This window comes from Macaca nemestrina, chromosome 11, assembly GCF_043159975.1.
Source record: "Macaca nemestrina isolate mMacNem1 chromosome 11, mMacNem.hap1, whole genome shotgun sequence".
NCBI classification, from domain to species: Eukaryota; Metazoa; Chordata; class Mammalia; order Primates; family Cercopithecidae; genus Macaca; species Macaca nemestrina.
Genome location: NC_092135.1, coordinates 127,878,966 through 127,904,980, shown reverse-complemented (window position 1 = coordinate 127,904,980; position 26,015 = coordinate 127,878,966). Strand labels below are relative to the sequence as shown.

At 37.8% G+C, this 26,015-nt stretch overlaps 1 protein-coding gene across 29 annotated transcripts in view; it reads left to right on the top strand.

Annotated features, from left to right (window-relative positions):
* Positions 1 to 26,015, top strand: part of LOC105473959 (thyroid hormone receptor interactor 12) — a 153,631-nt gene that overhangs the window by 116,424 nt on the left and 11,192 nt on the right. For 18 of the 29 annotated variants that reach the window (XM_071073497.1, XM_071073500.1, XM_011728219.3 and 15 more), the window contains 19 exons: positions 284 to 437; positions 1,923 to 2,151; positions 2,467 to 2,585; positions 3,687 to 3,894; positions 6,453 to 6,553; positions 6,789 to 6,963; positions 7,990 to 8,131; positions 9,040 to 9,231; positions 10,505 to 10,656; positions 12,693 to 12,865; positions 13,607 to 13,680; positions 13,769 to 13,968; positions 14,597 to 14,724; positions 16,073 to 16,224; positions 16,901 to 17,043; positions 18,351 to 18,507; positions 20,145 to 20,243; positions 25,043 to 25,157; positions 25,446 to 25,600. In XM_071073497.1, the coding sequence (XP_070929598.1) occupies positions 284 to 437; positions 1,923 to 2,151; positions 2,467 to 2,585; positions 3,687 to 3,894; positions 6,453 to 6,553; positions 6,789 to 6,963; positions 7,990 to 8,131; positions 9,040 to 9,231; positions 10,505 to 10,656; positions 12,693 to 12,865; positions 13,607 to 13,680; positions 13,769 to 13,968; positions 14,597 to 14,724; positions 16,073 to 16,224; positions 16,901 to 17,043; positions 18,351 to 18,507; positions 20,145 to 20,243; positions 25,043 to 25,157; positions 25,446 to 25,600 (2,868 nt within the window). The remainder of the gene's footprint in view (positions 1 to 283; positions 438 to 1,922; positions 2,152 to 2,466; positions 2,586 to 3,686; positions 3,895 to 6,452; positions 6,554 to 6,788; positions 6,964 to 7,989; positions 8,132 to 9,039; positions 9,232 to 10,504; positions 10,657 to 12,692; positions 12,866 to 13,606; positions 13,681 to 13,768; positions 13,969 to 14,596; positions 14,725 to 16,072; positions 16,225 to 16,900; positions 17,044 to 18,350; positions 18,508 to 20,144; positions 20,244 to 25,042; positions 25,158 to 25,445; positions 25,601 to 26,015) is intronic. The other 11 variants (XM_024790330.2, XM_024790327.2, XM_024790324.2 and 8 more) reach the window with 3 other exon arrangements.

Below are 26,015 nucleotides of genomic sequence, written 5' to 3'. Positions count from 1 at the left end.
TGCTACATAGGTGGATCTTTCATCAAGATTTTATCTGCATTTTTGTCTAAGGGTCCCTGATAAGGCTTGAGGCATGTAACCTATGTCTAACTAAAAATGATTTGGTGAATGAATGAGTTTTGTCCTATCTACACTATTAAATTTTCCATCTTCTGTTAACTTCACCATCTAAGGCCTGATGAAATAAATATGTAAGATAGCATATTTGGAGGGTCCCCACTGTGTCTTAAGGTAATAGATTTCTCAATGTTTATATTCAAAGTTTCTCTCTCTTTGCTCTCAGGCAGCCCATCAGGTCGGTGAGGATGAGATAAGCTTGTCCACTCTGGGACGAGTTTATACTATTGATTTTAATTCTATGCAGCAAATCAATGAGGACACGGGAACAGCACGTGCCATTCAGAGAAAACCTAACCCCTTAGCCAATAGTAACACTAGTAAGTACATTCTGAGTTAAAATAGCACTATACTATTGTGCAATATTTTGTGTTTGCATAATAAATAATAATTGGCTCATGAAGTATCTTTTTAAGCTTAAGTCAATTGCATAACAATAATTTGGTTTTGGATTTCTTAAATCATGTGCAGTAATGGATGAGTGAGCCAGTATTAACTGGTGTCTTTTCCACAATTTGTCTACTTACCTGATGTTCTGAGACTCGAGTTAGAATTCGCTCATGCAGATTTTTATCTGATCCTGTTACTACTATTATACCTTTAGGTCCATTGACTAGTTCTTTCCAACCTTGTATTTTATACCTTCCTGCCAAAATTATCTGAATTAATTGAGGACAGATAATCGTGATTAAAAAAAAAACAAAGCCAGGTTTCTGACATTTCTCTCTCCCCTCAGGGATTTAGTTTATTGCTTTTGCAGCTGTAGCTTATAGAACAGTGGTCCACAAATGTGTTTTTTTTTTTTTTTTTTTTTGGGAAAAGGGCAAGATAGTGCTGGGCTTGGTGGCTCACGCCTGTAATCCCAGCACTTTGGGAGGCCGAGGTGGGTGGATCATGAGGTCAGGAGATGGAGACCATCCTGGCTAACACGGTGAAACCCCGTCTCTACTAAAAATACAAAAAATTAGCCGAACATGGTGGCGGGTGCCTATAGTCCCAGCTACTTGGGAGGCTGAGGCAGAGGAATGGTGTGAACCCGGGAGGCGGAGCTTGCAGTGAGCTGAGATCCCGCCACTGCACTGCATCCTGGGCGACAGAGTGGGACTCCGTCTCAATAAATTAATTAAATAAGAAAAAGAAAAGGGCCAGAGAGCAAATAATGTAAGTGCTGCAGGTTATATAGTCTATATTCACCACCACTGCCATTGTAGCCTTCAATTAGCCATATACAATATGTAAACAAATGTACATGGCTGCGTTCTAATAAAATTATATTTACAAAAACTGGTGGTGGACTGGATTCGGCTTACAGACCGTACTTTGTCAACCCCTTGTGTATAACTTACTATTTATCAGTTATCTTTTCCTCACACTTTATGTCACTAAGCAAAGTGGCAGAAATACCTTTTTTATCCATTTTACAAAGCTTTTAGTGAAATACCGTGTATTTCTAGAACTCTTGTTTCTTACCACTGGTTTAGTTGGTTAGGACTGGATTTCCCTGTTGTTTCATTGAATATATATCAGTAAAATAAAGAGGTACAGTGTGGTGATGAATTGTTACTTTCAGCTGGTCCGAATGGGTCACTGGTTTTCTAGAGAGCTGAATTTTGCCTGTCTTAATGTTGCCTTTAGCATCTTTGTAAATCCTAGTTGATCATATCAAAGAAGTTCATGTGTTTTATAATGAAAAAGTTTTCATAGCATTTCAAGAATTACATTGACTTGAGTATTTTATATTGTTTATTGTGTTTCTGAAGTCTGTCACTTCAGGATTGCATTTTTTTTTTTTTTTAATGTAATAGGTGGATATTCAGAGTCAAAGAAGGATGATGCTCGAGCACAGCTTATGAAAGAGGATCCAGAACTGGCTAAGTCTTTTATTAAGACATTATTTGGTGTTCTTTATGAAGTGTATAGTTCCTCAGCAGGACCTGCGGTCAGACATAAGTGCCTTAGAGCAATTCTTAGGATAATTTATTTTGCGGATGCTGAACTTCTGAAGGATGTTCTGAAAAATCATGCTGTTTCAAGGTGTGTTAATGAAAATAGTAGAAACATTTTACAAATTCAAATCTCTGCAAGTAATTTCAGAAACCTCTAAAGTAATAATAGAAAAAATATGCACAAAAGTTTGTTTGGAGTATCTTGAGCTCTTTTTTGTCTAATGTCTATTCATATTCACATACAGCTTTTATAAAATATAAAAGTTGAACAGTTAAGAAAAATGTTTATGTTAATAGAATGGTTTCACAATGAAAATGCTTTGCTCTCAATTTAAAGTAGTATGGCCAAAAATAATCATCAAATTCAGGCAGAGTTTTATATACAAATGCTTTCTTTTTTTAGTCACATTGCTTCCATGCTGTCAAGCCAAGACCTGAAGATAGTAGTGGGAGCACTTCAGATGGCAGAAATCTTAATGCAGAAGTTACCTGATATTTTTAGTGTTTACTTCAGAAGAGAAGGTAATGTCATATAAATTAATAGTCATTTAGTCTAGATAGTACTTCAATAGAAATAAAGTTTTAATCTGTTGAACAAAAACTGATAGCTTTTCAATTTAAAAGTGACATTTAAAGCCCTGTTAGCTTACAGCTTGGAGTACATAGAATGTGTCTTTCATGCTGGGCGTGGTGGCTCACGCCTATAATCCCAGCACTTTGGGAGGCCCAGGCAGGTGGATCACTTGACGTCAGGGGTTGGATACCAGCCTGGCCAACATGGTGAAACCCCGACTTTACTAAAAATACAAAAATTAGCGCACATCTGGGCTGATGTCAACTTCCTTGCCTCAAGCAATCCTACTGCCTCAGCATGGGATTACAGTTTGTTTTTTAATAAGAGTCTGATAGAATGATAGAAGTCGTGGACTCTTCCCCAGAAAACTGTGAATGTGTGCTCATTCACTCACATTAAATTTATCCACATATTTGCATATAGTTTATACTAGCTGATAATCAGACACACACATTGGTATACATTTTGATAGTTCTTAGTCACGCTCCTTCATACATACTCTCCTATGATTCCAGGACAGATAGGAACCCCTGCCTCACAAGTTAATGTTTAGCTCTCTTTACACACCTTCAAGGATGTGATAGTTCCCACCCTTCAATAGCTGTTTTCTTTTTTTTTTGGTGACAGTGTTAATGTGATCTTGTCCTTTTGTAGCACTGGAAGTTAACTGATAATTCTAGGTCTTTTTCATCCCTTCTGGCTATCACACCACAGGGTGTGCACTGTATTTCTGTAATTGGTTATTGTTTTTATAATGAGTATTTTGAACTCTGAGTAGGACTTTATGACCCTATTAAGTTTTATATAATCTGGTTTTGAAGATTAGAAGACATTCAATATAAGTATTTTTCTTTAACCTTTAGTTTTTATACTTTTTTCTGATTGAAGTCAAGTTGAAAACTCTGGCTTCTAATTTCTTTTACCTATTTGCCAGTTATGTTTTAGTCTTTTTGTGTATTGTGTCAGTGTTGGTATTTAGGGATTTTGTAGTGGTGGGGAGAAGGTTCTATTCCTGATTACAACTGACTCCCTTTCATCTCTGTTATAAGGTGTAATGCATCAAGTAAAACACTTAGCAGAATCCGAGTCTTTGTTGACAAGTCCACCAAAGGCATGTACGAATGGGTCAGGATCCTTGGGATCCACAACTTCAGTCAGCAGTGGGACGGCCACAGCTGCCACTCACGCTGCAGCTGACTTGGGATCACCCAGCTTGCAGCACAGCAGAGATGATTCTTTAGATCTCAGCCCTCAAGGGTAAGTAAGAATTGTGTTGTGTTTTTTATTTCTTTGCTGTTAGTGCTTTTTTTGGTACCTAAGAATCATATAGGGAGTAAAATGGTAACATATTAGCATATATATAGTATTTTTCCATCTGTGTTTTGTTAATGAGAATGGGAAGAAAAGATTTATTGGAAACCTATATTGGGCTGTGTTTAGGAACTGTAAGAGATTAGTTTTATTCCCATTGACATACAAGGAAACTAAAGGTCAGAGGCATTTGTGACTTGCACAGTGTTACAACACTTATGTTACTTGTAGGATCTAACGTTGTGGGATTTGAATTCTGGTTTCTGATTTCATAATCTTGGGACTTTTTTTGTGCTGCTGCATACATACGACCTTACAGACATCCAGATATTGATACAGTTAAAAATACTGAAAATTAGAAGTCTTAGAATAAAGGCCAAAAAATACTGATTTCCAGTTTATCTTTAATTGGCAACTGGGCGTAAATACTTTGCTTTTAATAAGGGAAAATGGGAGTTCTTAAATTCTCTACTCCGATTTATTTATCAGCTTTTAATCTTCGTTATACCATGCTGCTAAGAATGTTTCCAAACCTTCTATTGGTTTCCGTTTTGTTGTGTTAGAAACAAACCACACTCTAAAAGTGTTTTTATTTTCTTCTATTAGAAGCTTAATATTACTGGATGAGTGGTACATGATGAACCAAATTCAGTTCTGAAATTGAGAATGTATTCACTGCAGTACTCCTTTTGGCTTCTTTTAAGCTGAAAAGTAGATCATTCTAAAATATAGTAATAATAAGTGGGATCCAAACATTTAGTCTTACAATCTGCAGGGTAGCATTGTCCTGTGCAGACAGCTAACTCAGGTAGGAGAGGGGATGAGGGGAATTGGTGCCACCTGGTGGCAGTTTTCTAGTCTAGCTTAAATATGAATGTTGGCAGTTTCAAGACTTGTGGCAGACTGAACTTCTGGCACAGGGGGTATTATTTTAGGAAACTGCTGAGTTTAACTGGTACCCATGTTATTTGACCAGTCTGAGGAGATTGGACTTGGAGAGTTCTGGGGACTCTTGTACTTGCCTGCTTCTACAGGGAAGTACAAGAGTACTACAAGCTTTTGGCTGCCATTTTCCTTTCCAGCCTTGCTCTCTCCTTTACTTCCTTCCCAGCCCCATTCCTACCCACTAGCTGCTGCAGTAACATAAGTTATTGCAGGTTTTTACTATAATGTAGGCATGGTGCCTGAGACATCATAGATACTCAGTAAATTACAGGGGATGATACAGTTCAGACAATTGGAATATTTCTTTCCTTTTAAAAATTTTTTACTTTCTCCCTTTTTTTTAAAGAGACATGGCTCGGGGTCTTGCTCTGTTTCTCAGGCTAACGTCGAACTCCTGGGCTCAAATGAGCCTCCCCACCTTGGCCTCTGAAGTAACTGGGACTACAGGCATGTGCTAGCATGCCCAGCTCAAATGCAGTGTTTCCGAGCCATTTTAATTTAAGGAGTTGGAATTGATTATAGAGTCTAACAGTTGATTATGCCAAAGAAAGAGAAAATAACTTTTTTCTTAAAATATTTTTACATGGTTTTAAATAGTTTTAAGTGGTTCCATATTATAGCATGGTTGCAAATGAAAAATTCATATTTTTTAAATGGAAATTAATTACATTTTTCATCCTTTGAAAGTTCATTTTTCCTGATTGTCAAGCATATTCGAGCACATTATTAAGTATATTCCATAGAAATGTCAGGTGTTGGAAACGTTTCAGTTTTTTTTTTTTTTTTTTCAGATTTTTCCAGTTTTATTTGGGCCACAGACCAACTAAACCACATTTTTCAGCCTTTTCATCTTATTTAGCTTTGTTAATCTAAAAATTTATTGCTGTTACAAACTATTTCTCATGTCGTTAGAACAGGCTACAGGTGTTTAAATGATTCTAATTCAGAATAAATTACTCGCACTACTCACTAGATTTGTATATAGGTTTTAAAAACCCTACTAAAATGTTTATAAATACATTTATTTAGTATGTTATTGCCATTGTCACACTGTGAAATTACTTTCGGTAGTATATTAGAGGCAGAGGAGTATTTTGACAACATGAACACTAAGTGTTGTGTATATGTTACTCGTGGCCATTTTGGTTAGGGGAAAAAGTATGGTATGCAGATTTAACATTCTTTTTCAGGTTAGTGACTACCCATTTATTTTTATTCTGCTCCTTTGTGTTGCATATTTGTTTTATATACTTACATACTACTATTTAAAGTTGAACAACATAGAAAATTGATCAGTTGTCTTATTGGGCTTTACATTTCATAGTTGAGTATAGTTAAACAGCTAGTTATTTTCTGAATAATCATTTCCTATGTCTGCACACCTCTAGAACATGACTGGCACAGAATTGGCATTAAATAATCACTAAACAAGAACATACCTTGTTATGACAGTATTTTATAACTCACTGTTTCTGCCATTTTAGCTTGCTTTTTTGGTGAGTAGAGGTACAAAACAGTGGTAATTACTAAACTTATCTCATATTTTCCCATGGTGATAGTCGATTAAGTGATGTTCTAAAGAGAAAACGACTGCCAAAACGAGGGCCAAGAAGGCCAAAGTACTCACCTCCAAGAGATGATGACAAAGTAGACAATCAAGGTAACCCCTTTGATAAAACTATGGGGAGGTAAAGGGGAGGGTGGTAGCAGGTGCAGAAATGTTTACTTCATTAAAACTGCCAGTGGCTCTTGAAGTATGCCTAAGTTTCCTGAGGACTAAGTGTTCTTAGTTCTTTTAGTTTATTAATCTGTTAAGACTGTGAATCTTAAAAATCAGTTGTTTTTCATGACTTAAACTAAAATGGCTTAACTGTAGTTCTTTTTTCTTTTCATAGCTAAAAGCCCCACCACTACTCAGTCACCTAAATCTTCTTTCCTGGCAAGCTTGAATCCAAAAACATGGGGAAGGTTAAGTGCACAGTCCAATAGCAACAACATTGAGCCAGCACGGACTGCAGGAGGTAGTGGCCTTGCCAGGGCTGCCTCAAAGGATACCATCTCCAATAATAGGTGAAGTGGTGGGGGAATGTTATGTTGCTTCTATTCCCATATTAGAAAAACTTCACATTATTTCAGCCACTACATTTATTGTATGGAGATGATACATAGACACAACACTTTAATTTGTTCTTAGAAGCATAGTTCAAGAATGAGGTAGGTTCTCAGTTTATGAACCCTGCATCTGGCTTTGTCCTAAGTTCTAGTCATGTGCTTTGAAACTCCTTCCAGCATACCTAACTGAAAGTCTCATATGTTCAAAACGAAGTTGTGTTCCTTGGGGAACCTCTTTCTCAGTTTTGTTCCAGACAAGGAAAAGCTGACATTTTCTGTCCACACTCTTCACATCATTTGTGATAAAATTTCTCTACCCAGTACAATGGAACTTAAAGATTTTAGGGGAGAGCCTTTTTTTTTTTTAAAGGCCTTGGGACTTGTTTTATTTTGGGGTTCTGCATGTAGCATACCAACATGATTACTTCCCTCTGCAGGTAAATTTTAAAAGACCAATTGTCATTGAGAAAATAAACATGCTGTCTTTGGTTTTGTTGGTTGTTTATCTGAATTTCAGTGTTTAAAAATAATTAAGTGAATGAATTGCTGAAGCTATCAGCATTTGTAATTTAAGCAGCTGGGTCTTGTTTGCCATAGCTTATTACATCCTTAATAGGTGTGTGTTTCTGGTCTGTAAATCTTGACTTCAGCTCTCCAGGAAACGCAAGGATAATGCACATATGTGTGTACTTTAGAAAATAAAGGGAACACTTAGGAAAGTGTTAGGTTGCAGGGTTCCAAAAAATTAGTGCACTTTGTTTACAATTCATGTAATAACCTGCAGTGTATTTTAAGTTTTTAAACAGTTCTCCATCATAGCCCATTTTCAAAGTGAAAGTTAATTTGGTTGTGGATTCTCAATTTATTAATCTCTAAGCATAGACCAGAAAGGATTTTAATTAGTAGCAGCTATTTGCCTTGATCAGAAGTTATATCCTTTCTACATACACTGGGACTTTAATATCTCCTTTTTGTTTCTTGTAGAGAAAAAATTAAAGGTTGGATTAAGGAGCAGGCACATAAATTTGTCGAACGTTATTTCAGTTCTGAGAATATGGATGGAAGCAACCCTGCCTTGAATGTCCTTCAGAGACTTTGTGCTGCAACCGAACAACTCAACCTCCAGGTGCTGTGGCCAGTGCATTTTGCTGCTCTATTTCAGTCTCTTCCCAGCATCTCCTGCTACTCTTTTCCTTCATGACTCTCTAGCTTCCTGTGGATTTAGCTATCCTACATCGACTCTTACCTTATATACACCCTTGGTGCTGGCATTTCTTTTACTTATCCCTTGACTATCAGGATTCATCAGTCTATATTAAATGTACTAGAAACCTCATCTTTGACTTTCTTTCCTTCACATCTCATAATTCTTGACAAATGAAGAAACTTCAGAAATGTCCCCATAAGCACATCTGTTTTCTAAGTCATCCTCAACTATAGGTATAGATGATAGGCCTTCCTTAGACCCTCTCTCCACATGGGGTCTCAAGAGTGGCAGGAGAGGCTAGAGGTTTACTAATAAGTGTTTTATGTTTCATCTGGTTCTCAGTTTTGTTTTTTTGTTGTTGTTGTTGTTGTTGGTTTTGATGTTTTTGATGTACCTTGAGCAGTTTTGGTCGTATGTTTTCTAAGACATTGTTCATTTTGCTGAGACCTTAAATGTATTAATTTAAAGCCACACCTTGTATTCTCGATTCCTCTTTTCATTCTGGTGTTATAGCCCCTTATTCTTCAGTTTTGTGTTCTTATCCTTTAGAAATACTTTTTTAAAGAAAACTACATTGGTTGAATGCGAAGATTTTCTTCTTATGTTATTATGGATTCCTCGTTTTCCTCATGAAATATTTTGTGTGTGTGTGTGTGTGTGTGTGTGTTTAAAATCATAATTTCCAAGGATTTACTAAGACTGTACCACTCCTTTTTTTTTTTTTTTAAGGGCGTTGAGAATATATTCAGTTCCTTTTGAGGATATGTGAGTCGTGTATTTAAGTACTGCTTAAATCAATATAGAAATACTTTTCCTAACTCTTTCAGGTGGATGGTGGAGCTGAGTGCCTTGTAGAAATCCGTAGCATAGTCTCAGAGTCAGATGTTTCATCATTTGAAATCCAACATAGTGGATTTGTGAAGCAGCTGTTGCTTTATTTGACATCTAAAAGTGAAAAGGATGCTGTGAGCAGAGAAATCAGATTAAAGAGATTTCTTCATGTATTTTTTTCTTCTCCAGTAAGTTACCTAATAATGCCTATATATGTCTTATAAGAACCAGTATTCACTAATGCATATATTTTAATCTCAGTAATAATTTCCAGCAGGTCTGGGTCAAGACATTGAGGGAAAACTTCTAGGTTTTTATGCAGTTGGAATCTTTCAACTTCTATATATCAAAGTAAATAGTAAAACAATGAAATGGGGATTTAACAAAGCTCATGTCACTATTTCTATGGTTGAAGTATCTTGAGTCTTTTTTGCTTGCAAGATGAACGATTAATAGTAGTCTCTCACCTGTGAATGTATTTTACTTGCAATATTTGTTTTTAAATGTATTAAAGTTTGTATTAGTTCCTTTTAGGGAAATAGACGTCTATAATAAGATAGAGGAGATATATTTTCCTGTTTTGTACATAAAATACAGTTGTAACAGTTCCCATCAAGGGTGCTTGATGACCATTTATGTCACCGTTTATAATGTGGATTACAAAGCCAGGAGCCACAGAGTGGCTCCCCTTCCTTCACTCTTAAGTGGGCCAGAGCAAGAGGGTCATCTTTGGATACTGTTGACAGCATTCTCCTTGTTTTACAGTGGCTTAAGGAGAAGGCATCACTTGGGCCGTTTCCCTCTGAATTATCTACGTAATAGCGCTTAGGATAGCTCTCCTATATGTTAACATTATTTCACCATGCGCTTGCTGTGTTCAGAGGCATTTGAGCATTGCTTGTATTTTAACTTGTGGGTCCACCTAAAGCAGAGTTAATATTTATTGTTGATTCGTTAGACGCGTGACAGTATTATGTATAGTTTTACACCATACTTAAGATTATGTGCAATCTCTTATCTGAAACCCCTGGAGATGGGTGGGTTTCAAGGGTCCTACAGTGTATAGTACATTAAAATTTCCAGCAGTTTCTGAATAGCACTCTATATCATATGCATTAAATATTTTTATAGCATAACATGAATATTCTTACTAAAATCAGATAAATAAAGACTGTAAATAGCCTTATGTCTGTTTGGATCAGATTTTGCCACCAAGTGACTTCTGTTTTCAGAGCCTTTGGATGTAGGGATTGTGAATACAGGATTGTGGACTGTACAGAACGATTGTCTTTATTGAAATGATTGATGTGGTAATGTCGTTCAAACCAAATCTGCAATACAAGATAAAGATGAATAGACAAATTACTCTTTTTTATAAAGCTGCTTATTAAATCTTCTCTTTGAGGAGAGTTTTGTTTTGAAAAGGCCTTGTTTAACCTGTTTGTTTATTTATAACTTTAGCTTCCTGGAGAAGAGCCCATTGGAAGAGTGGAACCAGTGGGTAATGCACCTTTGTTGGCATTAGTTCACAAGATGAACAACTGCCTCAGCCAGATGGAACAATTTCCAGTCAAAGTACATGATTTCCCTAGTGGAAATGGGACAGGAGGCAGGTAAGGACCATTGCCTGGCTATACCCTTGCCACTGGAATTTGGTACTTAGTTTCACTGAGGTAAGATGGCAAGAGATCTGGTAAAGTCTTGATCAGCCCAGAAAACATTCAGCTGTAACGATGAAAGAAATAAAGTACTCTGAAGAATGAATCAAATGCTTTTTTGTCTTTAAAATTATGCCATGTGCCTTAAACAGGATGCTTTATAAATATATAATCCAGTGATTGTATTCGTAACTTGTAATAGACTTAGTTTTCCTTAAATTGATACACTTCAACATACAACATTTCTTTAAGAACTTTGTGTTTAACTTCAATAGGCATAAAACATTTTTTGCGGATGTGAATAACGTTTACATTTTGAGCAGTATGATTTGTATGTAATATAAGTGGTTAAAACTTTGTATTTTGATGGGTTCAAACATTTGAAGTTTTACTAGTTTAATAAATATATATATTTTTAATGTAGTTTTAAGGACTCTTGAGGTGCTACAGGAAAGAATTGTTCTATGTTGTGGAATGTTACAAGTTTCATGGAATATTTTGACTGGAAGCCTAGAAAATAGGAAATTTGGTATTTGTTTGTTTGTTTATTTATGACAGAGTCTTACTCTGTTGCCCAAGCCAGAGTACACTAGTGTGAACATGGCTCACTGCAGCCTTGCCCTCCTGGGCTGAAGAGATCTTTCTGCCTCAGCCTCCCATGTAGCTGGGGCCACAGGCATGTGCCACCATGTTCCACTAATTTTTTTATTTTTTGTAGAAACGGGGTCTCACTTTGTTGCCCAGGCTGGTCTTGGGTCCAAGTGATCCTCCTGCCTTGACCTCCCAAAGTGCTGGGATTACAGGCCTGAGCCACCAGAGTCAGCCCAGTTTGGTTTTTAAATCCACATTTTGATGTTTTAAAAACATTTTTAAAATTTTGATTGAATTAAGAACAATAAGCATTGTTGAGTGATAAGGCAATCGCATCATGGACTAGGGTTTCTTTTCGGCTTTGAAAGTTAATGTGGCGTGTGTTACTCAGTTTCAATCATTATGCTTTCCTGGAGGAGTTCATGAAATAAGGGGGCATTTTCACCTGTGCTTGAGAAAATCATGAAGCTTTTTATTTTTGTCCAAATTTATATAGAGTATGTTTGCATATATATATATTCATAAAATGGAATATTCTTCTCCACATCCCTATTTGTATGCTTTATGTGCAGGAGGGTCCAGTCTTTTGGCTTCCCTGGGCCATATTGGAAGATGAATTGTCTTGGGCCACATTAAATACACCAACACTAAAGTTAGTTGATGAGCTTAAAACAAAAACACTCGTGTTTTAAGAAAGTTTAGGAATTTGTGTTGGCCTGTATTGAAAGCAGTCTGGGCTGCATGCAGCCTGTGGGCCGCAGGTTGGACAAGCTTGCTTTGTGGAATCATACAGATAATCACAGTTTAAGTTTGTATCCGACTCCTGCCAGAGCTTTTCTGAAATGAACAATTAAACATCATGACCAGGTTTCAACTGCTGTAGCTATTAAACTGCTTCATTCAAAACTGTTATAGCAAAGTACATTCTAAAGATTAGTTTTTAAAGTAATTTTGTAGCTGAAATCTTTGAAATAAAATTGGGGTTTTTTGTTGTTGTTGTTGTTGTTGTTTTTTGCTTTTTTAAAAATGTAATTCAGTAGAAATGGGCAAAATACTGCAGAAGTGAATGTGCTTAAATAGTTGAGGGATTTTTGTTCCAGAAAAATAATTAAATATTCATGGGTGAAGTATTTCTGCTCACATGGATTTATGATGGAACAGAGGTCAAATGTTAGACTTAAGGTTTGCATATGCTCGCATACACATCCGTCTTTTATTTCTTATGTATAAAATGTTTTTCTAAATAACTTGAATTATTGGCTTTAACATTTACAGAACTGGTAAGTAAATGATTAGTACTAGTGTGTCTTAGCAGTTTGTATTAACTTGTGTTTATTTGAATTAATGTATATTAAATGTGAAAATAATAGACTAACTTTTTTTTCACAAATTATCTTGAGCTTTTCTCTCAACAGAGGATCACAGGCTTTAAAATTTTTCAACACACATCAATTAAAATGCCAGTTACAAAGACATCCAGACTGTGCAAATGTGAAGCAGTGGAAGGGTGGACCTGTCAAGATCGACCCTCTGGCTTTGGTACAAGCCATCGAGAGATACCTTGTAGTTAGAGGTACTTTCCATGTATTTGTTTTGTGTGTTATGTATGTATATTTGGGAGAAATTTACATTAAGAGATATATACGTTATTTCTCTGTTGAATGTTGTTTCTGTTAAAACCTAGATGGCAGGAACTTACATTCCTGTCACTTCTTTTCTACTTAGTATATAGTCATACATTGAACTTACTAGGGGTTGACTGCTTACTTGAATGATGAGTTAATTTATCTTGGTGAAATGTAGTAGAAATGACATTTTGTGTTTGGCAATTTTCTTAGACCTTTCTGCTTCATAGATCAGAGTGTAATATATACGGGTCGAACATCCCTAACCTGAAAATCTAAAATGCAAAATGCTCCAGAATCTGAAACTTCGATTGCTGCCATGACACCACCAGTGGAAGACTCCACACCTGACTACTTTGTTTTCTGATGGTTCAGTGTACATACGCTTTGTTTCATGCACAAAATTATTGAAAATACTCTATGTAATTACCTTCACACCATGTATATGAGATATAAATGAATTTCATATTTAGCTTTGTATCCCGTCCCCAAGGTATCTTATGTATATGCAAATATTCCAAATTTGAAAAAAAATTTGAAACCTAAAGCACTTCTGGGCTCAAACATTTCAGATAAGGGATACTCAACCTATATGTGTTTTTCTGAGAAGATGTTTAACCAGTGTATACAGAATTTGTTTTTTCACACCTAAAATCGCTATGAGTTTAAAAGTCTACTTGGGTCTTCAGGGTATGGAAGAGTAAGAGAAGATGATGAAGACAGTGATGACGATGGATCAGACGAGGAAATAGATGAGTCTCTGGTAAGGTACTATATTCCCACCATGTCATAATGTACTATATAAAGTTCAGGGCCTTTGGCTTAAATGGCTTTTGCTTTGCTTTATTTAGGCTGCCCAGTTCCTAAATTCAGGAAATGTAAGACACAGGCTGCAGTTTTATATTGGAGAACATTTGCTGCCATATAACATGACCGTGTATCAGGCAGTACGGCAGTTTAGTATACAGGCTGAAGATGAAAGAGAATCCACGGATGATGAGAGCAATCCTCTAGGCAGAGCTGGTATCTGGACAAAGACTCATACAATATGGCAAGTCTGAAAATTCTTTCTTTTGGTTTTTCATAAACTTTGAAACTGTTCTTGTGTTTTAGAATTCACATTAACTTGATGGCTGGCTTTCATAAGGATAGGGGGCCCTAAATCACACATTTTAGTTCTTAAAGACGATTTTAAATATTTGATAAGGTACATATGCATATGTATATATAGCCTCCTCATTCATTCTACTGGAAAACATTTATTCATGGACAATAACCATGGTTTACATCTACTTTTCTAGATTTATTTCAGGTCTTTAATTAAGACAAAAATGTTGCCATAAGATGATGTTCCATTAGGTAATCTGAAGTTGGGCATCTCTGAGTCCTTAAGAGGCATTTGGATGCAGCTTCCTGCATTGTCTGTGAGTGTCTGTTACATATGCTTGAAGAGAGCCATTCTTCTCAGAACCACCCTTGGAGTTTCTCAGGCAGCCCCTCCTGGGAAGGTGGTCTCTAGGTGGTCTCTTCTAAGAAGTTCTCCACGTTCATGCTAGGGAGAGAGAGGGGAATAGATCTCAGAACGGTCTTCTGGTAACTGTGGTGTCCGTGGCTTAGATTTTGGCTTTGTATCAGTTTCAAAATCTACATTTGGTTTATATACTGTCTTGTCATTTTAGGTATAAACCTGTGAGAGAGGATGAAGAAAGTAATAAAGATTGTGTTGGTGGTAAAAGAGGAAGAGCCCAAACAGCTCCAACGAAAACTTCCCCTAGAAATGCAAAAAAGCATGATGAGTTATGGCACGGTAAGATGGTAGATAAAGGGGAAAATGGATTGCCAACTGGGCAGTCTTCCCATTTTCATGATTTTCAAAGAGTGATTTGGACTTAGTAGTAAAATCTTTGAATATAATTGAGAAATAAATGAAATTACCAACAGTTTGATCACATTTAATCCTCAACTTTAATATCTAGAAAATGAAAAGTTAAGTACCTACAAAATTAAATTGAGAAGGAAAATTGGGAAAAAGCTTATTGCCTATTCATTAACAGTTTGGGTTTTTATGAAGGCTGAAACAAATTTCATTGGTAGAACATGTTCACTAAAGAAGAGACTGAAGGTAGTGATCACTGACCAATTGGTGCCTACTTTTTTATTGTCACCCATGACAGTAGTATAATTATAGTAATCATAAAAAGTGATGCCAGGTAATGTAATGACCATCGAATATAGCCATCACTTTGTAATAGACTTATTTTTCTCTGTAATACTTCCTTCCCGTCTATAGGTTTCCTCTCTTCCCCCACCTCTTCCCTTTAAAAATATGATACTAACAATGCCTTAGAGTTAGACAATATTATTTTTCCATGGAAGACCCCCCCACCCCCCTCCCTGCCACCATCACAGTAATTTTCTCACACTGGTTTCCCTGGTCCACAGGAATAAGGGCCCTGTGGCACTTTTTTTCACACAACTAAGTTTGTTCAATATAAAAGGCTCTTGATTTTGAGATTGTTATGTTTTTGGTGTTAAAAAATGCCATTTTCTTTTACGAAATGATGGTGGTATGATTTTTTATTATTTTGCTTGCTATAAGTAAACGGCAACTGTTTTGAGTCCCTCAGATTTATTTTTTTGGTGCCTTTACTTAATGCAGCCTAGTAACAAAGGATTTGCAGACCCTACTTGAAAACCCTCAATCTGTTCAGTCCTAAGCCTTGCATTAAATAACCAAGTCTCTTTTACCAGATTTTTAATTTTGAGGTATTCGTCTCGTTACAAACTGGATATGAAATATCCGGGAAATTTCTCTAACAGTGAACTTAACTTTAAACAGTTTGTTTCTATTCCTCCAGCCATTTTACCGTTTTCTGTTGTTTCTGGTATAAAGGAGAAATGTAGAGGAGCCAGCTTTCCTTCATTATAATGTTTATTTGGGTTTGGGAGGGGAAAGTGAAATTTTTATAAGCCAAAGCATTTTATATGTAAGATAAAATGGGAAGACTGTCAAACTTATCAATACCCTACTAATAGGATTCCAAGCGTTGACTATAACAACGTCCGTTACTCTTTTAGCGATGATAGGACCTTGGCTGCACTGGCTTCACCTTTCTGACTTTGATCAAAACTTACTTTGATCTTTTGTCCTTTAGATGGAGTGTGCCCATCAGTATCAAATCCTTTAGAAGTTTACCTCATTCCCACACCACCTGAAAATATAACATTTGAAGACCCGTCATTAGATGTGATCCTTCTTTTAAGAGTTTTACATGCTATCAGTCGATACTGGTATTACTTGTATGATGTGAGTAACGTTGCCTACTTAAGAAGTTTTCATGGTCTGTGATTGATAAATTTCCTATTGCACTAGAAATGGAAATAGTGATTCAGCTAAATACAGGGATCCTAGCCCAGTAAAGTATAATGTACGCATCAGTGGAAACTTCTCCCCCACTTTTTCTCCCGGTCTAGTCTAAGACTAAAGGCTTAGATTAATTCTCTTGGCAGATTTGTAAAATTTTCTCTAGCAATAAATTTATGAAATTAAGCTACAATATGAAACTTGAACATGGATTTATTATAGTTAAAATTCTTTAGGTACATGTAACGAGAAGTTTATATATCAAGTAAAAGTTGGGTAACAGTTGCATGCTGCCGTTGATATTTATATAGCATAGAGAAGAGTAAAGGAATTGGCCCTGCATGAAACATTAGCTGCAACATCACTGAATGATTGAGCCAGCAGCAGTGGCTGGGGGCGGTGCCCAGCAGTGGCAAGGGGTACATGTGAGGGCTTAACAGTGTATTGTGGGAATTGTTGTTTTAGGTGGGACACAGTAATGAGAGGCTGTGTGTTGTATGTCGGCAACCAGCACTGAATTCAGGGTACTTTGCATGGATTTGGGGATAATGGAAGAGATTGTGAATATAATCCTAATGTTTTACTACATGTAGACTTTTTTTTTTAAAACATTTTACAGAATGCAATGTGCAAGGAAATTATTCCAACTAGTGAATTTATTAACAGTAAGTTAACAGCAAAAGCAAATAGGCAACTTCAAGATCCTTTAGTAATCATGACAGGAAACATCCCAACATGGCTTACTGAGCTAGGAAAAACCTGGTAAGACAATCACTTCTGTAATGGTGGCCTTGGAAATGTTACTGGGTTGGTCTTGATGTATTTTGTTACAGAAACATTGTCTTTACTGGACCTAGTCAAATGTTTATTAATACCGTTGATCACAACTTGCTTAATTGTGTGGCTTTAGCATGTAAACAGACTAGGCAAGGTTGGGGGCTGGATCTTCTTGGTAGTATGTGTCTTATGTATGAAATAGGAAAGTACACATAGCAGTTTGGCTGAAGATAGTCAAAATTATCTGTTCTCATAAAATTGGATTCCAAAGGTGTAGTTGCTTGATTCTCTGAGCCTGCTTGGGTCAGGGACTCCAGAACTGCAGTGGTAAATGTAAGCCACTGGCCATATACATTTAAATCGGCAGTCCCCAACTCTTTTTGGCACCAGGGACCAGTTTCATGGAAGACAATTTTTCCACAGACATGGACTGGGAGATAGGGCTGGTTTCAGGATGATTCAAGTGCCTCATGAAGGTGGTAGTCATATTTTAAAAATGAGCTTTCATTAGTCATGTTATACTTCCTTCAGGTAGATTAAAGATCTGTCGACTTAAGTGTAGGATTTGAAAAATTAAATATCAGATTCTGCATTGAAAGGCTACTTAATGCACTATTGATCACTTAGAAATTTCATATAAGAAGTATGAAAATTCTTTAAAATTAATTGACCTGGCTGGACGCGGTGGCTCACATCTATAATCCCAGCACTTTGGGAGGCCAAGACAAGTGGATCACCTGAGGTCAGGAGTTCAAGACCAGCCTGACTAACACGGTGAAACCCCGTCTCTACTAAAAAATACAAAAAACTAGCCGGGCGAGGTGGCGGGCGCCTGTAGTCCCAGCTGCTCGGGAGGCTGAGGCAGGAGAATGGCGTAAACCCGGGAGGCAGAGCTTGCAGTGAGCTGAGATCCGGCCACTGCACTCCAGCCTGGGCGACAGAGCGAGACTCCGTCTCAAAAAAAAAAAATACAAAAATTAGCTGGTTGTGGTGTCAGGAGCCCGTACTCCCAGCTACTTGGGGGGCTGAGGCAGGAGAATTGCGTGAGCCTGGGAGGCAGAGGTTGCAGTGAGCCTAGATCACACCACTGCACTCCAGCCTGGGCGACGGGAGCAAGACTCCATCTCAAAATCAATAAACAAATTGACCTAAACAATTTTTACTGATTTTATTTACAATTTTTATTCTATATCATATCAAAAGTTGTTTCTAATATAAGTTTGGATTTTTTTTTTTTTTAGTAGTTTCTAATTCTCATCCAGATAATAAACTTACATTGCATCTTTTTACAGCCCATTTTTCTTTCCTTTTGATACCCGGCAAATGCTTTTTTATGTAACTGCATTTGATCGGGACCGAGCAATGCAAAGATTACTTGATACCAACCCAGAAATCAACCAGTCTGATTCTCAAGATAGCAGAGTTGCACCTAGATTGGATAGAAAAAAAGTAAGTTTCTCCCCGAAATCTTTAAATAATCTGAGCTTTTCAAAATAATGGGAAAACTAGAAATGTAGTATATCTAAATATGCATGTTGGTCGTGGAGGCCTTGGTCCTAGTCAGCTAGCCCTATTTTCCTTTCAGTCTCTTGGAACTGGGCTATCTGTGATTCTTCCTTATCCTTCGTTAAGAGTTTCTCTCCTCCCCACCCGCCAGTTTCTGAAATAATTTCTACAATTCTCTTTGCTCTTTTAGTTGTCGTAACTCTTAGACCAAGAAAGAATCTTGTCTTCTCTCACTGAAACTTTTTCATTCCAAATTAGGAGTTCAAACTATCTCCTGCCTTTAAAAATTGATCCCTTATGTAATAGTTGGAATTAATTGGATCCATTTCATTCCCTTAACAAGTCACTCCAACTAGAAGAGCCTGAAACAAAGTCCTTAATATATTTTGAGTCTCTTCTACCAGTTAGCCCCAGTGTTGCTAACTTAATCTGTGTTTCTCATCTTGGCTCCACATTTGTGGCTCTGAACCACAGTGCCCTGAGCCATTTCCAGTGGAGACCGATTCTACAGTTCTCACCAGCACTGTTTTTACTTAGGTCTTTTCTGTTCATTTACCTGTTTGTTTTTTTTGCTAGGGATTTAAGTTTCTTTTCCTAAAGGCTTTATCTCCAAAAGTCTCATAAGAGACATTAGTAATAAAATAAAGGAGTTAGTTGGGTGGCAGGGAGTGAAGTGTATACTGAAAAGCAAAACAAAACATAAAGCAAACATTGTAGTTAAAAAAATCTTCTTGGGCCCACCGTGGTGGCTCATACCTGTAATCCCAGCACTTTGGGAGGCTGAGGCGGGCGGGGCGGATCATGAAGTCAGGTAATCAAGACCATCCTGGCCAACATGGTGAAACCCCATCTCTACTAAAAATGAAAAGAAAAAAAAAAAAAATTGGCGTGGTGGCGCATGCCTGTAATCCCAGGTACTTGGGAGGTTGAGGCAAGAGAATCACTTAAACCAGGGAGTTGGAGGTTGCAGTGAGCTGAGATCATGCCACTGCATTCCAGCCTGGCAACAGAGCGAGACTCCGTCTAAAACAAAAAAAAAAGGCATCCTATTCATATCCTCATTAGGATTCCATAAGCACTGATATTGGCATAAATTAGAAATCTAGCAGGACCTTTTAAAATCTCATTCGCAAGTGTTTGTAGTAGTGCTTGTAGGATCTTGGCAGATCAGAGCCAATAGGTTTCCAGCTCACCTGTTTGACCTGTCACCTCCATATCTATTTCTCTATCTAAATATAAATGTACCCAGGGAGATTTCATGAAACTGCAGCCCTGAGAATTGCATTGATACTTGGCAAAGATGATTTTTTTCTTCCCCAACTTGAATTTTCTGAACTTGCCATGGCCACAAGATAAATTAGTAATCACTCTTGCATCTGGTTTCCTTAATGTATGCCAAGATGCTGTTGATGTTTGTAACAATACTGCTACCTCTTAACCTTTTCTGAGTTACCTGTTTAAGGAATAAGTGTTAACAATTGAGTTGATTTTGTTCTTTTGCATTTCAAGAAATGCCACCTGTTTATTAAAGTGTAATATTGGTAGAGCATAATTTCCTGACAGTTGTACTTTCTTCGTAGCGTACTGTGAACAGAGAGGAGCTGCTGAAACAGGCGGAGTCCGTGATGCAGGACCTCGGCAGCTCACGGGCCATGTTAGAAATCCAGTATGAAAATGAGGTGAGCTTGGAGTCTGGTGATGGTTATTTAGTTTGACTTGTGTTCTTGACTAAATGTTATTTGAGTTTCTTGGTACTATGAAATTCTGAAAGACAGTTGGGAGTTTGCTCTCTTTTCTCTTGAATGATTTGTTCTAAGTTCCCCATTTTTCAAAGGTTCAACTACATACTAAAAGGCAGTTTTTTTCCTGGCGTAAGAACACATTTGTGTTGTTAGTCTTTCAGTTGATAAACTGAAAGGATATTTTAAACAGTTGATAACTTTCAAAATGTTTGAATTGCCTTTTTGAAAAAATCAGGTTTACTGAGATATAAATAATAACTGCACACTTCAGAAATGTAGTTTTAAGGGTTGACAGATGCACTTTCACATCAAGATAAAGAATACTCCGATCACCACAAAAAGTGCCCCTATTTCATGCAAAATCAGTCGCTCTGTCCCCTAACCAATCCTCAGCCCCTGATAACCATTGACGTATTTTCTGTCCCTGTAATTTTATCTTTTTTATAATATCATAAATGGAATCATGCAGTATGTATTCATTTGTCATTTTTCTTTCACTTAGCGTAATGCTTTTGAGATTCATCCATGTTGCATGTGTCAATCTGTTTCCTATTATGGAATAGTTCTATTATATGAACTATATATTGAGTATTCCATTATATAGGTACACCAAAATATGTTTACCAATCACCAGTTGATTCACTTTTTGGTTGTTTCCAGTTTTTGACTATTTTGACTAACATTGCTATGAACATTTGCATACCAAAAGATTCAAGTAATGATTTTCTGTATATTTAAGTCTCTTGGGATACTTCCCCCTTTTCTTTCACCTAATTTTTTTTTTTAAGACAAAACTTAGAGTTTTGGGGCTTCCCTGAACCTCTTACGGACTTATAATTTCTAGCCAACCACTCTGCCCCTCAGCTTTCTTATCTGTAAAATGTAGGTAATAATAGTATAACCTCGAAGTTGTGACTGAGTTCATGTACATGAACTGGCTCATGGTAAGTATCATAGATTTAGCAGTTTAGTGTATGAGATACTAACTGTGCCTATTTAAGTAATTTTAATCATGACTTTGATTTTTCATTCATTTTATTAAGCATTTTCTCCTTCTTGATGACTTCTGGAAAGCTAAGAGTATTCAGTCACCAAAGTTAAAATTATAAGTTGTTGTGTACTAGAAAGTATACTGCATGCTAGGGTTCCAGGTTAGGGCAGAGTCTCTGCACTGAAAAGATGACAGTGTAGTTAGGGAGACACAGGACAAAGGTACCAAAGAGTGTGGCAAGGTAGTGGTACAGGTGCCAAGTGAATGACGCATTCAGACAAGGAGTGCTGTCCTCAAGATGCCTTGAGTTAGACCTTAGTGTAGGCGAGTAGGAAGATTGAGAGACCATTTTCTAGTAGGAGATGGGGCCTGAGCAAAGGGTCAGGCTTGGTGGTGAGTGGCAGAAGTTAGTACTGCTGTGGAAGTGCTGGGAGAAGGGGGATAAAAAGGAGGTGGCCAGATGGAGTGGAGGCCCTGGACTGCTGGCATAAGAGATACGAACTTTTTGAATCTAGTAGCTTGATCATGGCTGTTGCTCAGAGGATGCGGTTCTTCTATGTTGATGCATCCGAATTTATTACTCATAAGACTACAGGACCTTTGCTGTAACCATTTGGTATGTTTTTATTCTCTTTAAACATGCATTCTACTTTCTTACTCCAGCATAGTTTTCTCTTGCCAGGAAATATCTTTCCTCTCTCATCCCTCATGGTTCTGTTAAAATTGCATCTTGCATGAAACCTAACAAGCTCAGAATGGCTTCACACAGACTGTTCTAAGGAGCAGGATTGGATTGCTGATGTGAAATCAAGATTTTATGCCCTTCCTTCATAGGTCTTACCTGTTGACCTCAGAAAAGATTCCAGGAGCTGCTTCATTAGGAAAGGGGGAAGTACCTCCACCCCTACCTCACAAGCACTGACTTTGTGAAATGCATAGGGCTTCAGGTTATGATTCAAATTCAGCTGTACATGTCAGCTAGTAGCCTTGAGGAAGAATTTCTAACTAGCTCTAGAAGAATCCCAATGAAAATCTCAGGTCACAGTGTGGGCTCCTATTTGAATTGGGATGATTGGTAAGGGAAGGATTATACCAGTCTTTGGGCTCACAAAGCCACCCAAACCCCAAGGACTGGGGTTACAAATGACCCAGTGACCCAGTCTCCTTTTGGGAAGGTGAAAGATCAGGAACAGGGAACGTGGAGCCTGGCCTGCCCACTTACTGGCTGTGTGATTTTGGGCAAGTTAACATAAACTCATCAGTGTCCTCTCAGTCCTTTACATAATTAATGCACCTGCCTCCTCATGTTGTTAGAATGATAAAATGAGCTGAAATGTGTGAAGCACTCAGAACGTTGTCATATAGTAAGTGCCAGTATGTGTTAGTTTTGAGAGAAAAAGATTCCTTTTTAAGTCAAGTTGTCAAACTTTTGTTTTTCTGTTTCTAGGGTTTTATGCTTTCCTTTCCTTTAAAAGAAAAATGAAGCTCAACCGAGTACCTGCCCTTTTAGTGGTGTAACTGGGTAGAATGATAATCCCTGAAGAGATCAGGTTGCTCTGTGGGAAGGCTGGCCACCCCCAGGTTGTATCAGCAAAGCAAACATGACCTGGGCCTTCCACCTTCTGCAGAGGCTCACAGAGGAAGTGCTGTTAGTGATTTAATATTTTAAGAATCCTTTTAGAAACAACAGCATTGGATGAAGGAAATAGACTAATTTGATCTGTGACTTCTGTTAAACCTGGGATAATAGTGTGCCGAAAGGAGCATTAACTAGCACCATCTGGTGGATACCATGTGTTACTGCAGGTTTTTCTTTGCTTCTCTTTTGTTCCTCAGTCCTCCAGTGCCTGGGATTCAGTGTAGAACAGAATATACAAAGTACTCCCACCCCATGATGGAGCTTATCTTTTTGTTTGGGGAGGCCAATACATCCACACACATTCATGTACACATATATGTTAGGCCGTGTGGAAGAAAAATAAAATAAGAGGATGAAGCATTATGGGGACGCGTAGCGTGGTCCGAGGACATTTGAGTGGAGGCAAGTCATTGCGGTCTGGGGGAAAAGTATCTCTAGCACAAGAACACAGAAGCAGTGTTCCTAGCCTGTTGGAGGATGAGTGTGGCTTGAGCATAGTGAGCAAGGGCAGAGTAGGAGGAGTCAAAGAGACTGAGTGGGATGTGCAAAGGGGTCATGTAGGCCATGGTAAGAACTGGAGCTCTGCTTTGAATGAGATGAAAAACCTTTGGAAAGCAGCAAAGGAATGCCGCGAACTTGTGTTTTGTAAGGATTACGCTTGCTCCTATGAGCATGGGATATAAGATGTCGGGAATGTTAGTGCAGAGACCATCTAGGAGACTTTAGCAGTAGACCAGATGACAGAGGATAGCAGCTGGGTAAAGTTGGTAATTAGTTTAGAATGCATTTTGAAGGCAGCGCTTAAATTGTATTTACTGATGGATTGGATTGTGCGGGTTTAGAGAATGGCCAAGGACAGCTCTAAGGATTTGGTTGGAGTATTCATTTTGGGGTTAATGGTGATACCATTTACTGGTACGGAATTCTAATAGGATTAGGGGTTAATCAGGAAAGCACCACTAGGCCCAAGCAGATCTCTGTTTTGAAAGAGTTAAATGTTTAGTGGACTACCTCTAAACTTTTAAACTAGTGTGAGTAATTTTTAAGAGTAACCGTAATAATGCTAAAATAGTACCCTTTGTTTACGAGTAATCTATAAATGTTGCCTTCTTGACAGGGTTACGGTTAGATTTAGTGTATAACCTATGATAGGAACTTGTTACTACCTGCATATCTTTGTTTATGGTCTGATCTGGTAGGACCTTGACAGAACAGGAAGGAATGAGCAAGCTATGAACACTGCTTCAGGCATGTCCACATCAGGTGTCTCATGGAGGAGTAGTTTAACTGTAGGCTGCACAGTCGCCTTCGGAGCTTGTTTAATAATACCAGTGCCCAGGCTGTAAGCTGAACGTGCCAGATCAGAATCCTCAGGACGTGGCACCCCTATATGTGTATGTGGCTAAAGCTCTGGGGATTCCAGTGCACCCTGGGAGTTGAGAAGCATTGGTGTCCTGTATGACGCCATCAGTCCTGTCTGTGCTGGTGTGGAATCAGACCTTTCATTAATTGTATTTTATTTGACACATCTCTATTAAATGGCTACTGTGTGTCAGGTACTATCAGAGATACAGGGTGACCAAAACAGTTATCATCCTGCAAAATATGCAAGCATATACTGATATTTTGGTAAAGTAATGTAGTAAGTATTTAAGTAGCTGTAAAATAAGCCCCAAGAAAAAAGGAGCAAACTAACTGTTGGGAGCAGATGTTGAGGGGAGCCTTCCCCTTGAGAGGGTGACATTTGAGCTGGTTTGGGGTAACAGTTCACTAAAGAGAAAAAGGGGAAAGACATCCATACGCAGACAATGCCATATTGTTCCTGAAGGAAAGATATGTAGCCACAGTGGCACTTCTGTGAGTACAACCTGCAATCGTTCAACTGACATGTTGGGGCCTTAGCGGGTAGGAAGTAATGAAGAGTTGCTAGTTTTTGTCCAGGTGACCAGGACTGAAAAAATAAATCCGGTCAGGACATTTTTGGAAAATAGTCTCTAATGCATCCTGGTAAACAAGTTGCTGTTAGTGTCCACATATCCAAGAGGTTGGCAGTAAAAAAGCACAATTTCTAAAATTTGAAATCGTTCTACTTGTGTTCCTCTGTAGGTTGGTACAGGTCTTGGGCCTACACTGGAGTTTTATGCGCTTGTATCTCAGGAACTACAGAGAGCTGACTTGGGTCTTTGGAGAGGTGAAGAAGTAACTCTTAGTAATCCAAAAGGTAATGCCTATCTGTAAGTTAGTTGGTTTGTGTTACTCAGATCAGGTAATGGACTCTGATGGTTTATTAAATATATTTAATTTCTAATGGACAACTGTGCTTGCTTCTTTATAGCCTCTGTTTTCTCATTTATCAAGTAGGGAAGGCCTCTCCAGTTCTAGAGGACTTCATTCAGTGATCTGCACTCCCATTTTGAGAATACTTAATTTCTTAAATGTTCTTAGTTACCAGGTTTTGTTTTGTTTTTGGAAACATCATCTAAAGTTTGGTGAATTGCTTGTTTTTCAGGAAGCCAAGAAGGGACCAAGTATATTCAAAACCTCCAGGGCCTGTTTGCGCTTCCCTTTGGTAGGACAGCAAAGCCAGCTCATATCGCAAAGGTTAAGATGAAGTTTCGCTTCTTAGGAAAATTAATGGCCAAGGCTATCATGGATTTCAGATTGGTAAGTTTAGGATGGTTTGCTTTTTGCAGGTTTGGTGTAGAATGTTCTGTGCAAGTACCTCAGTCTCCTGTAGTTACTGCTATACTTCAGAGCAGTGCTTCTCAAACTTTAATACACATATGAATTACTTGGGGATTTTGTTAAAAATGCCAGTTCTGATTCAGTTGGGCAGGGGTAAGACTGTCCTACTGTCCAAGATTCTAAGTTTTCCTATCAGCTCCCAGGGCACGCCCAATTGCCAGGTTGTGGACCACTCCTTGGGTAGCAAGGATTCAGATAATCAGGCAAGTTAAGGTGGTATTAATTATTTATTTTTTAGAGTCTGACATTACCTTTTCAATTCGGTAGGAAAGTTTGTGCATGTAACTAAACTTCATTAAATTTACATTAGAGTGCTGTTGTGAAAATAACCCAA